Source organism: Pseudochaenichthys georgianus, chromosome 7, assembly GCF_902827115.2.
Source record: "Pseudochaenichthys georgianus chromosome 7, fPseGeo1.2, whole genome shotgun sequence".
In the NCBI taxonomy this organism is placed as follows: domain Eukaryota; kingdom Metazoa; phylum Chordata; class Actinopteri; order Perciformes; family Channichthyidae; genus Pseudochaenichthys; species Pseudochaenichthys georgianus.
Genome location: NC_047509.1, coordinates 32,357,977 through 32,371,132, shown reverse-complemented (window position 1 = coordinate 32,371,132; position 13,156 = coordinate 32,357,977). Strand labels below are relative to the sequence as shown.

The following is a 13,156-nucleotide window of genomic DNA, read 5'->3' as shown; positions in this document are numbered from 1 at the left end:
TTGTTTGAGTACATGCTGATATCTTGCAAGGAGGCATTTATAAAGGCAACAAGGTGTATAAGTCAGTAAAAGGGAGGACGTTGTTAATGCTTTAACCAACAAATTGCTATTTGAGATAACTTCTTTATTTTTATTTTTGGGGTCTTCCCTTTCCTGTAGTGTGTCAGTTGCTGTGCATGTAAATGTTCTGCAATGGCTCAAATCTAAAAGTTCTCTCTCCCCCTGCCTGAAATGCCTCTATTCGAGTCCTTATTTTACTAACACTCACACTTTCATTGGCTATCTCTCAAAGACATCTTTAATTGGTTGACCAATCACAACAGAGCCAGCCAGCTAACCAATCAGAGCAGACTGGGCTCTGGTTTCAGACAGAGGGTAAAAAGAGGTGCTGCAGCACAGGCAGTATGAGAAAAATAAAGAGCTTTTTGAACATTAAAGCATGGAGACATGTCACAGTAGAGGCATTAAATACAAATATGTACATAATAAGTCCCCTTTAAGCTAGCAGCATATTAAACAAAAACATAACGTTTCCATTCAAGCTTTTGACAAATAACCCCTCACGCATTTCACAGTATTTAGGCGTTCAGAAATGTAAGCGTTCTCAATGTTCTGCGAATAAGGCATGTTTTTCTATGTGGTTTCCCCTACAGAAGCCTAAACGTGACAGCTAGCACCAAACACATAGAAAAAAAAGGTCATGTGACCGTGCACCATATTTTGCCAGCACTGACGAGAACAACAGAAAAGAGGAAACGTGAGAGAGAGGAAGATGAAGTGTTTCTACTGAGCCCAGCACAGTGCCTCGCAACAAACCACAATAGCAAAATAAGCCGGGACAACAGTATAACAACAAGCCCACAGAAGAGTCGTTTATCTTTGGCACAATAACTCAACGCCACATTGGAGCGCATCAGGTTTCTCTTCTGGCTCTGGGTTGCTTTTGCACTACAGATCTGTATCAACACCTCAAGCCATTACTGAATAGCTGACATCAAAAGGTGGCACACGAGGTTGCAAGCTACATCCTGTTTGAAACTAGGCGCACGTATGATACTCCACCCAAACTGTCAACAAGTACCTGATTCATATCCAAGCAGGGCTTTCTAAATGGCAGAGTGTGAAATAGACATGTAGGCAAATTCAATTGGGGTTGTTACTATGTATGCACAATGTGAGTTTTTGCAACCTGTGATATCAGTGAACTAAATAAAAAGATTGGTTAAGATCTGAAATATGTGAGAGTATTTGGGACAGGCATATGAAATTCTAATTTACTTAACGATTAAAGATGTCAAAATAGAGGTGACATTTAAAGAATGTAGTCAAATTCTCAAAAAGAAATTGAAATGTGGACAAAAAAGTTGCAAAACCTTTGAGAACAAAGTCAAAATGTTGATATGGAATTGTAAAATTGCAAGAATTACATCGAAATGTTGTGAATACATTCTCAATATTTTTTTAAAAATAGTAGCAAAATGACGAGAATACAGTCGAAATGTTAAAAATGAAGTCAAAATGTCAAGAATTAGGTCGGACTTGTTGAGAATAGATTCAGCGTATTCAAAAACATGTTGAGACTTAAGGTGAAATGTTGGGAACGAAGTCAAACTGTAGTTAGAAATAAGGCAACAAATGAAGAAAACACATCAAACTTAAACCATTAGTGCATACACCTAGAATTCAACTTTATTCTTCACATTTTGCCTTTGCAAATAAAATAAAGACATTCCTGGTCTTATTTTTCACATTTTGCTGATACTCTCTTATATATACTAACCAGAGGCTCATTAGAAATCACCAACATGCCCTGGGAGAGTTTCATGAATGGACATACAGACAGTCTCCAAAGGTAACACTGAAGGGCAAACACCAACCTGTTCCATCTTCCACATTTTCCACCTCCATCACCTCGGTGTTGATTCGGCCTCTGAACACATAGAGGGGCCCGTTGATAGACTTGGTCCTCTTGGTGGACTTCTTTCCAGAAACCCTAGAAAATGGGACAACACTGTGGTTACACTCTGCAGGGAAAACATCCGCAGTTTCTGGTGCAACCGTGAGACAAGAACTTGTGTCTTTAACACATGTACATTTAGAGACATGTATGGGAGCAGCAGACACATGTAGTTGTTTCTGTTTTGCTTGCATACTGAAAACCTGTCTGCACAAACGGGAATTTGCTGCAATTTTCCATGTCTGGCTTTTTTCCAGTAGTCAGCCAATACAAATATATTTGAATGCTTTCTTTGACATGCTTGTAGAAGCTTCAGTGTAGTTGGGTAACGGTCGCCTTCCTCACCTGGACTTCCGCTTACAGTAAACCAAGAGGTTGTCGAACAGGAAGAAGACGCGTTCCTGGATATTGCCTGCTGAGATTTTAAGGAGATTTCCATGAAGCAGCAACTCTGTGCAGATATCTGTCAGGTTGGTGCCCTGAAGAAAAAGATAAAAAAAAGTAGTTAGCTACTGACATGTGGACTGTAACAACATTAAAAGTTGACAACACTTTGCTGTTATATCAAGGAATCAAGGCCATGGTGTCAAGTTGATAATTGTTTGATCATGGAAATAGCACTACATTTGGAAATTGCAAAGATAACAATTCTGTCTGTATCAAAACTTGATAAGTTCACAACCTTAGCGAAACAATGCGAAATTCAACTCTGACATTGTGAACGTCTTGTTTTCATTCCAATGTCACTGATAGGAAAGAGTAAACAAATCTGTTCCTCACCCAACTCCAATTTGTGCGAGACGGAGAACTAAGTACATTTACTCAATAACCGCACTTACTGTAAGTATTATTTTGACATAGCCGTACTTTACTGGAGGGTTTCCATTTAATGCTACTTTATAATTCCGCCTGAGTCAAATATTGTACTTTTTTCCCCCTATATTCACTTTTCTTAATTATTTTTGTAATGCACTACATTAAAAGAGGCTATGTTATGCTACTTTGCAGGTTTGTATTAGTATGTTGTGCCTGTACGGTGACATGTTTCCATGCTTTAATGTTCAAAATGATTTGGAATGTCGGCCTATGCAGACCAATTACATGCACACAAAAACATCCAACATACTACAGGAAGTGGCAAACCCCAAAAAGCACAATAGGGCCTCTTTAAGTAAAGAATCTGAGTACCTCTTCTTCAGTTTACACCCAATGCAAATCTGCAAATAGAAAACAACTGCTGGAACAGTTAGCATCACGTTTAAATAACCGATAGAGACTGGAGAGTTTCTCCTACATTACTGCAGTGTCTTGAACTTGACTTTTTAGCTTATTTATAATATGTTCGTTAATTAGATGCACAAAGTTATTGCCTCGGAAAACTGTTACCATGGCCTACTTTTAGTTTCCTGTGGGGCGCTAAAACAAACAAAGCCTTTGTATTCTCTTCTCAGGATGTGAAAGCACTACAAACACATGCCTGCATCCTCACATATTCAAATGCAACGGTTGCATAGAGGAACCGTGCAGCAAACCTAAGTAAAAAGGAAATGTAGAATGTGAGATATTAAAGAGTAGCCCACTCCCTTGTTCTTACACAGGAACAGGCATTATGTGACTCTGCAGCCTACCTACCACCTTCACAGGATGTGATCGAGCCTTTCTTTAAAGCAGCTTCTCCTCAGCTATTGAATACACCCCAACCGGTTAAGACCAATATAACCTTTCGAAGCAGCATGAGGCAAACCACAAGCACTGGTGTTTCACAGTCAACACCATGGATGCAACCGCTTCAACAAGTACAATGTTTGCCTGTTCAACATGTATTTAATGATACATTTACTGTATTTAAATTACTGTACGTTTAGATGAACATTGAGAGGTGTACGAGTACCTCCTTGCTGATTTTTTGGGAGTTACTAGATTTTAGAGGATTACAATTTTGAGTGATTAATGAACCTGTCGTAGTAAATGAGGTTGTTGACGCCAATCTGGAACTGATTGAGAAAAGCTTTGTTGATCGACCCTAGCATGGTGTAATATTAAAGGGGCCCCATTATGCTAATGTGTACGTTCATGTTTGTTTTGTGTCCTTCAACTGGGTTTACATGTTTTAACGTTCAACAGTTGGAGCACTATTCATTAGAAAACACAAATGTTACAAAAGTAAACAAAGTCCATACGACACGTTTCAGGTAGGGGGGGGGGGGGTGTTTACACAAACATGTGTAAACACTATAGGAAAGGGAAAACCCCCAAAAGCATAATAAAGCCTATCTAACCTTATCACTAAGTGGCTAAACTTCAGGACCAATACCTACAATTATTAAGGCAACAATCATTTTGGAAGATTTTCAGTGTTTTCACATTTCCATCTAGGGAACAGAATACAGATATACACATGAGCAACCATGCACTCACATGCTCCGTTTCGATTTGTGAATAATGGATGAAAGTATTTCCTATTGTAAAAATGTGAAACAATCATAGAAATATTCAATGGACTTCAATTTAAAATGTACAACCTCATAGAGTCCATAGAAGGTATAAAATAGAACAATTGGGGGTAAAGACATCTCATTACTCATTGTTAAACGCATCATTTCCCTCCAAATCATCTGGAACTAAATGCACCCATGTGCAAGCCAGGCTCTAACCCCCCCCCCCCCTCCCCGTTGGCTTATAGAGAGCCCACCACCCCTCACCACACCCCCACACACACACAGAGATAGATCAGATGTGGACTTCACTGTCGTCTTTGATCCATCTGACATGGGTCCACCGGAGACCTGTGGAAACCCCCTGCTGCCCACCCCCACTCTCAAGCGTCCATAATTGATTCCCATGAGTATATATTTATGACGGATGTTCATCCCTCCTGAGTTTGTTGAGAGAGAAAAAAGAAATCAGAGGTTTTCCTTAAGGTGAATACCGACCAGTCTGGGGAGGGGTCGTGTTTCAGACTATCGATTCGACCTCATGTTGACTGCACTAACCTGAGGTTGGGGGGTTGGAAACTTTTACCTCTTGTCATGTGCATGCATGTCTATGCTTTCCTGCATTTATAATGTATATGGAAGCGTGCAACACACAGTGGTGGTGTATGTACGGGAGTGGATCTGAGCAGCGGTAATGCGTCTGGGTCTGATTCGGCACTTCTGGCGGACTCTTCCATTAGAGCTGGAGGTGATTAGCCCACAGAGTGGCTGGAGAGAGGAAATAGGAGCGAGACTAATGCTGCAATATTGGAGGCTCTCTGGGGGGGAGGGGGTGAAGTGCCTTTTTGAGTTGTTCAGAGGAAGAGCACAGAAATTGCCTGTCTTGGACCACAAAAAACGACTAATGTTTTCAACTGAATGCATCAGTTTTTCAAGTGAAAAGTTGGATTTTGGCAGTGATGTAATGCCAGTGACTCATGTGGCTTCAACAATCATTCATGTTCAAGCAATTAAGATAAATCAGCCCAACATTAACCCCATCACCGATCTGAAAGGGACGATACCAGGTGCTTTGGGATAGCATCTTACAATTATTTCCACTCAAACAGCTTTGTGTATAAAATAATGGGAATCAGTCAGAATGATTCAAATGATGTCTTCAAATTCATTGTTTAACTAGAAGGGCACTTGATAGCTTTGCTAAATATATACTGTAGATTTCAAACCGAAAATCAAAGTAATTTAATTATTTCTCTAAACCTTTTGCTATGATTAGTTCATCACTTCACCAATACTTGCTGAGATCTTGAGATATATATTAATTAATCTTAATTAACGCGTTAAAGTCCCGGCCCTAATATATATATATATATATATATATATACTTATATATATATATATCAAATACAAATTGGGGGACATCACAGTGGCTAAAGCACACACCGTGGACTAGAATAAAATCGATAATATATTATTCATCACAAGATGGACCAGGATATATTCTGCATTTACTTTCATTGCCAAACTAAACACCCAAATATCAGGGTCATTTTTCTGAGGGAAGGGGAGAACACGGGTACATTCTGGCATGCGAGCTGTGGGATGTCCCAGTGGGGCCCACTCTGTGGTTCCATCCTTCATTTTTCTTCCTCTGCCCCCTCCAAAAAGGTCCCCTCATATAACCCTCCCAATGCATGTGAGAGTGCAGCTCTGCTTCCTAGGGTCCTTTCTGATTGGGCAGTGTGCCTGTTGGCACCCCCCCCCCCTGGCACCCTGAGTGGGAGGATTGTCCCATTGGTGCCTGCTTAGACAAGGCCTCTGTTGTGGTGGTTGAGGGAGGCGTGAAAAATGCACTGGACCCTTCGTTCGGCTCCCAAGCCCCGTCCGTGGCCCCTATTTGGCTGCAGTAGTAACTCTTAAGATAGATGGTGGAAGTCTTTCTAGAATAAATCTGGATGAGGTTGCAGTGGTTTTGTCACAGGATTTGTTTCATTTGTCAGAAACCTTGTGCAAATAACACATTCAGGATGCTCTCAGAAAAGTAGGACCTTCTTTCCTTACACTTTTTCACTCTCTGAATGTCACAGCACTTCATCTAGCCATTTGGTCTCCATCTTGCACCTCTCAAGGTTTCACCTCTCAACCTTTTATCCTAATGTAAAGATATACTTCACCCTAAAAAAAATCATAATCTGTATATCAACTTTTGTTGCCTTTAATTTAATAATAAAACCTTTTTTTAATGCATACATTTATGGTAGGGCAGGGCAATATATAGCATATCATATGTTAATGCATTCCTCCAGTATAGTTATATGGCATAAATGTTGGCATTTCCTGGTTTTAAAAACTGCACTCGAGTCAATTGATGCAATTTTCTGAAAGCGACTGTTTTAGCTGATCTATTATTTGGTTTTACAATGCTCAACCCTACAGTAGTTTTGTGATAATTAGGTTTTCGCGCAAAACATTATATTGTCTTTTAATATTTTCTTCAATTCACCAAGCTATAATCCACAGTGAACAAAGATTTAAACAACTGTAAAAAGCCTAAAGGAATATGTTTGAAAACATCCGTCTATAAACTCTCACGCAGGTTGTGCAGTATAATCCACATCCCAAATTGTCTTTCCCGAAAACATACATTTCCTGAAAAAAATAATACTTTTTAAAAACACTTCTGCATGACCCGAACTCAAATTGGTGAGTCGCATGTTTGTAAAACGGGACTGGGGTTATACTGTCCGAGTTGAATGCCACGCATATTTTTCGACATATGACCCTCTTTACGACTACTCTCTGTCTTTGACCTGCTTGCTCTCACCTCCCAGCCCTCGATGTGGGACTGCAGCTGTTCCAGAGCCTCCAGTTTCTCCATCTGCCTCTTGGTCTCATTGATGTTGGAGCAGACGGCCTTCATGGTCTGCAGAGCTTCCTCCACTGCCGGATAGTCAGCGTGCTTCTTAGGGGTCCGCTTTAGAAGCTCCTAGTGATGAAAAGGGGAACGTTTTCAAACAAAAGCTGTAGAATGTCCAGAAGGAAGCAAATAAAAAAACACTTATATGGTTATAGAGTCTTCTGTGACCTTTAATGGCGAGAGGCTTTTATACACAGGTATGTACCGATCACTAAGGATACATTATGATTTGCGCTGTGGCCATGTAATGTAAAAGTCTAAGCAGGCTTTAATCAAAGCGGTTATCATTTGATGACAGCATCAGGACATCAGTGCAGCAGTTTGGACAGTACCTTCAACAGCAGAGGATACTTGCAGATCCTCTGAATGGGGCTGAGCAGGTAGCCCTCCAGGGGGACATCTGTGCTCTTCTTCCCACCCAGGAGCATACAGTGCTATAGGAGAAGAGCGAACAAACACAATTAGAGACCAATACACATTTCTTAAAAATACATTGTACGGTTTATATTTATTTTAAGGGTAATAATTCATTACAATTGAAATGCAGAAATGGTTGAACAATAAAAAATGTAAACCCCCAAAAACTCAAATGGAACATATATCAGGGATTGCACATCATTAAACATGAACAACATTAAAAAAGCGTGTGTGGAAAACTCTATTTATAGAAGAATGACAGACTAATCATTGGAAAATAAATAGGTATTGTTCTTTTAAATCGGATCTTGGTTTAGTTAAAGACAAGAAGAGTCCACCTAACTTTTCAATTTCTACAGTATTAGACTTTTTAAAAATGTTCATGATCTAGCACCGCACCACAACACCAGTCTATTTCGGTGCATTTCACATTGCCGTCTCAGGCCTCTTGTGTTTGTCAGCAATAAACAGACTTTAATTGACGACTGTTGTCATTTCTATCCAGTCACAGTCGATTGCACCAGAAGCAGATCTATAACCGGCCCAAGTGCAGAATATGAATAATCTGTCAAGGTGTGTCTGGGAGCTAGTTAATGACGCTATATGCAGAGGATACCATGCTCTCCATACTCACGTGCCATTTTGTAGGAACTTCTTTAATGAGGCTAAAATGGCATTTGTGTATTTTAGAAATAATGATCATGTATGGCTTTAGTTGTTTAGTCATTGTTTACATTTAGCAGTTTTAACATTATATTACAAGATAGACAACTGCTTCAATTTCTATGTATTTATGACTTTAAATGTCTCTTGACTGTGACCGCTCTGCACAACCTTGATTTCTGAAGCTTTATCAGCAATGACCACATCCTGTCAACGAAGCTTTATTTTGAAAAGTCTATATTGTATGATAATAGTACTTTCTGGTTTGTTTTAGCCACATTTTAAGATTGACTGTATGTGCTGTTTTTATCTCAGTATCATATGTTGGTAGCATGTACTGTACATACACCAAAATATAGTTGACTTCATGCTTCTCTTACAGCAAAGCAAACATCAGGAGATTCAAAAAAGACTTAAGTGTCTCTCTTAAGCAGTGGGGGAATAAACTAAGTACATTTGACTCAAGTACTGTAGACAAGTACAATTTTGAGGTTCTTGTACTTTAGTTGAGTGTTTCCATGTTATTCTAATTTCTACCTCTACTACTGATTATATAATAGTGTTGATTATTTGATCACTTATTATAATCAAGTGCTATAATGCTTATTAATTGGAAAATGTCCTTTAAGTTTTGGTACTTCAAGTTTATTCAGTTATTAATACTTTGGTGCTTTTACTTATTGAATGCGGGACTTGTACTTGTTACAGAGTATTTCTACACTGTTGTATTACTTATTTTTAAGTTAAATATCTAAGTTCTTCTTCATACACTGCTTTGTTGTTTAGACACACAACTGTCTGCAACTATACCGCCTAAAAAAATAAATAAAATATCCGCACTTAAAAGGATCACTGAGAAACCTCCAAAAAATGTTCTCATACCCCAGAAGATTTGGGCTTTAAAAAACCAGTTAAAAGGAGGGGGGGGCTTCTCCTCGCTTTTTATTTTTGCAGGAACGCAGTCCTGTGTGTGCTATGAGCTCATGGGATGGGATGGAAGATCAAAAGCAGTCGTGCAGATACACCACTTGAGTGTTCTCCAGAGGGAGAGATCACTTTAAAGCCTTATAATCATACGGCAATTCCTCAGTATGGTGTATGGTGTGGGGGGGTTCTGATGGGAAAACAAGAAGCAGCAATGCATCTGATTGTGACTGCAGGACTGTAGGTTCCAAAGATTCCTAATGCACCGATGCGTTTTGTTCCCACACCCCCCTTTTCTATCTAAATCTTCACCCGCCTTCTTCCTTCTCATCTTCTGCTTATTTGTAATCTGCCAGCCGTAAGCCAGAATTCCCTCAGCTCTTCACTTTGACCTCCTTCTTCTTCACTTTTCTATTCCGGAGCAATTAAGCACTTAATTTCTACATACAATTTCAGAAGATCCCTTCACGGTGTATTTCAATTAGCACTAAAATGGTTTAATGCAGAAAAAAGAAATCCACTGGAATTAAAAAAAAAAAAGCAGAAATTAAGCCAAAGAAAATATAATGTACGTTACAGTTAATTGCTCTGACATTGATTTGCAATTGTTACCGCTTCATTGAAACACATATTCTCTATGTCTACTTCTTTTCTTAAATGATAGTGAATCACTTGTTTACATTCTGCTCACGGTTACTACCCAAAGCAAAAGAGCTGATCCAATATTTGAGATTGTCGGACAGCCATTTTCATACATCACCAGCTGTTTGTAGTTTTTTTGGAAACATCAATGCAAGACTTTTCCAATTAACCACTGCATGACTGGGCCAGAGGGAGAAAAAGCCAACGCACACAGCTCTGATCCCGGTCAGAATAATGCCGTGGAAGCAAGCCATCAGGCAGCGACAAACGCAAGGGCTTCAGATCTCACGGCCAATCCCGATCAGGCTGCCAACACTCCACAGCTGGCTGGCTCAGAAGCTGCACATGATTTCATTGGGTTCTCTCCCGCCCGCCCAAAAAGGCCCTGTCCACATTTTAAGTCTATTGTCCCGGACCCAAAGGTCTGGGTGTCAGAAACACAGGAAAAGCTGGCAGCGGAAACACTACAAGAGCGACACAAAAGTGACCTTGATGGTGGCATCCTGTCCGGAGCAGGAAGAGCCCTCCGACCTTGTTATGGTTTGTGCACACAAGTGTTAACATGGAAATGGAGGTGATCAAATAGAAGGAGGGGGATGGATAAATGACAGAAAAATAAATACGAATGAGGGGGAAAAGTCGGGCAAAGGTAGAAAAGATACCAGAAAAAAGGTTTGTGCAATGAAATCTGTAATGATGAAACCAAGGAGATTTTACACATAATGAGGAGAGAAGTAAGAGTTGCCAGAGGAAGGAAGCTAATAAAAAAAGGAAGAAGAAAGACATATGAGAAGCAATGAGGAGAAAGGCAAGATAAGCAGGGCAGGGGGAGGAGCTGAGAGGACTTACCAGCAGGAAGGTCCTGATGTTGGGGATTTTGTTGAGCTCCATGAGGAGTCGCAAAGCCTTCTCGTGGTTACTGCAGTACTCGCCGTACACTGAGAAACTCTTCCTCTGCAAAGAGGAGGAAAGCAGAGGTGAGGATGGCAGACCAGGGACTTCATTTCATACTTTAATGGCTGCATTAAGAAATCCACTGTGAAAAATGAAAGAGGGAACAATCAGTTAACAGAGCAGAAAATGAGGAGAAAGCTCCAGTTACTCAAATCTGATGAGATTTGGTTGTGCTATTTCAAGTAGAGCAATGGATAGTAGAAGCAACTAGGGGTGTAACCACGGGTGTACCTCGTGAATTTCTTCAAAATACCATATCGTGCTTTTTGGACAAAGATATCATATTTGCTGATATTGCAAAGTCTGCCATAATATGATTTCGTTTTGATTAAATTCAGGCATATGCGATCAATTTGAGACGTCATAAGCCCATTCAAGGCAATAAGTGACATTCATAACAATTCACAAAAAGCTCAGAGTTAAAAGTATGATTTGTAAATTATAGCAGACTTTTCATAGGAATAACATATATAGATTTTTAATAAAAACTCAAACAGACCTCCTGTTGTTCACTAAGGATAGAGGGTGTCGTTTTTCTCACACTGATATTCTGAACAATCTGTGCTGTTGTATTTGCTGTAAAGTGTCTCTACTGTAGGCTATTTTTATTTTATGTACAGCACTTTGGCTCGACCAAAAATCGTTTATAAATGTGCTATATAAATAAAACTTGATTTGATTTGACTATAAAGTGCAACATGTCTAATGTTCAAGCACAGTTTTAAATGTTTAAACTTGCAATTGGGTATTTCAAAAATACGATTTCCCTTTGCATCGGTGATATAGGATTGATGATCATTGAATTTATGCTTCGAAACATACAGTTACTGTTACAATATTTTCCATGTCAGGCAATGATGGTGAAGTGTAACTGAACAATGATCAGACCAAATGATTGAGAGAATATGGACTTAAATGGCTCTGCAGCAGTGTTCATTAACACATTTTCCACACTTCTCTTTTTCAAAAAACTCTATATCATAATGTGAAAAAAAATTGCATGCCAACAGAACACACTTCCCTTTTCTTCGATGACAGCCTCACACTGTGCAACATTACAAAACAACCACAGCACTCATGTAGTAGTTATTGTCGAGCTGCCATTTGGGTCTCTTTACAATACGTAACGCGATTCCAAACAAGTGAACACTCTATCGATTAAAATGCATTATTCATGCAGCATATTGTTGACTGTTATACACGGATCAGGGCCACAGGTGAATTTACAGCCTGGAGCTTATCGTGTGTGTTGTTAACTATGCAACAGTAATTAGGATGTGAAACTGTGAGCCAATGGGGCCTTGAGCTTGAGGTCTAGAAACTGAAACTGTCATCTGAAACAGCCTAGCATTTGAAATCCAAAACCCCAGGTGCTCCGACGGACACCGCTTTCAAGCCTTATTCGCTACAGCTCGAAGGGTTTGCATTTAATGCCAGCTTGGCCATAAAGCAAAAGGAATAATAATGGCTGCACAATTAATCGTAATATGATCAAATTATAATATAATATATGTTCTTCTCTGAAGAACCAGCACCTTACCGTGGTAGAGAGGTTTGTGTGCCCTGATGAACCTGGGGGCTGTGTTGTCTGGAACCTTGTGTTCCTGGTAGGGTCTCCCATGGCAAATTGGTCTCAGGCAAGGGGCCAGACTAAGATTGGTTCAAAAGACCTCATGAAAGACGGCACAACAAGTGAGGATACCCGGCCCGGAGGAAGCCCGGGGTCCCCTTCTGGAGCCAGGCCCAGAAGGAGGACTCGTCGGCAAGCGTCTGGTGGCCGGGCTTGCCACGGAGCCCGGCCGGGCCCAGCCCGAAAAGGCAACGTGGGCAACACCTCCGCTTCTCCGTCCCGCGGGCCCACCACCTACGGGAAACAGCGATGGGGTCGGGTGCGCTGCCAGAAGGGTGGCAGTGAAAGCGGAGGGTCTCGACGGACCAGATCCGGGTGACAGAAGCTGGCTTTGGGGACGTGGAACGTCACCTCTCTGGGGGTTAGGGTTAATGATGGAGACACTTGGAGGGGCATGATTGGGAGGAACGGCCCCCCTGATCTGAACCGGAGTGGTGGTTTGTTACTGGACTTCTGTGCTAGTCATGGATTGGCCATAACAAACACCATGTTCGAACATAAGGATGCTCATAAGTGTACGTGGTACCAGAGCACCCTAGGCAGAAGGTCCATGATCGATTTCGTTATCGTATCATCGGACCTGAGGCCGTATGTTTTGGACACTCGGGTAAAGAGAG

The 13,156-nt window shown here is 40.6% G+C and overlaps 1 protein-coding gene across 1 annotated transcript in view; it reads right to left on the bottom strand.

Annotated features, from left to right (window-relative positions):
- Nucleotides 1–13,156, bottom strand: part of prex1 (phosphatidylinositol-3,4,5-trisphosphate-dependent Rac exchange factor 1) — a 124,733-nt gene that overhangs the window by 84,325 nt on the left and 27,252 nt on the right. The window contains exons 4-8 of the mRNA XM_034086497.2: nt 10,805–10,909; nt 7,642–7,743; nt 7,217–7,378; nt 2,303–2,436; nt 1,878–1,993 (exon numbers count right to left, since the gene is read on the bottom strand). Of these exons, the coding sequence (XP_033942388.1) occupies nt 1,878–1,993; nt 2,303–2,436; nt 7,217–7,378; nt 7,642–7,743; nt 10,805–10,909 (619 nt within the window). The remainder of the gene's footprint in view (nt 1–1,877; nt 1,994–2,302; nt 2,437–7,216; nt 7,379–7,641; nt 7,744–10,804; nt 10,910–13,156) is intronic.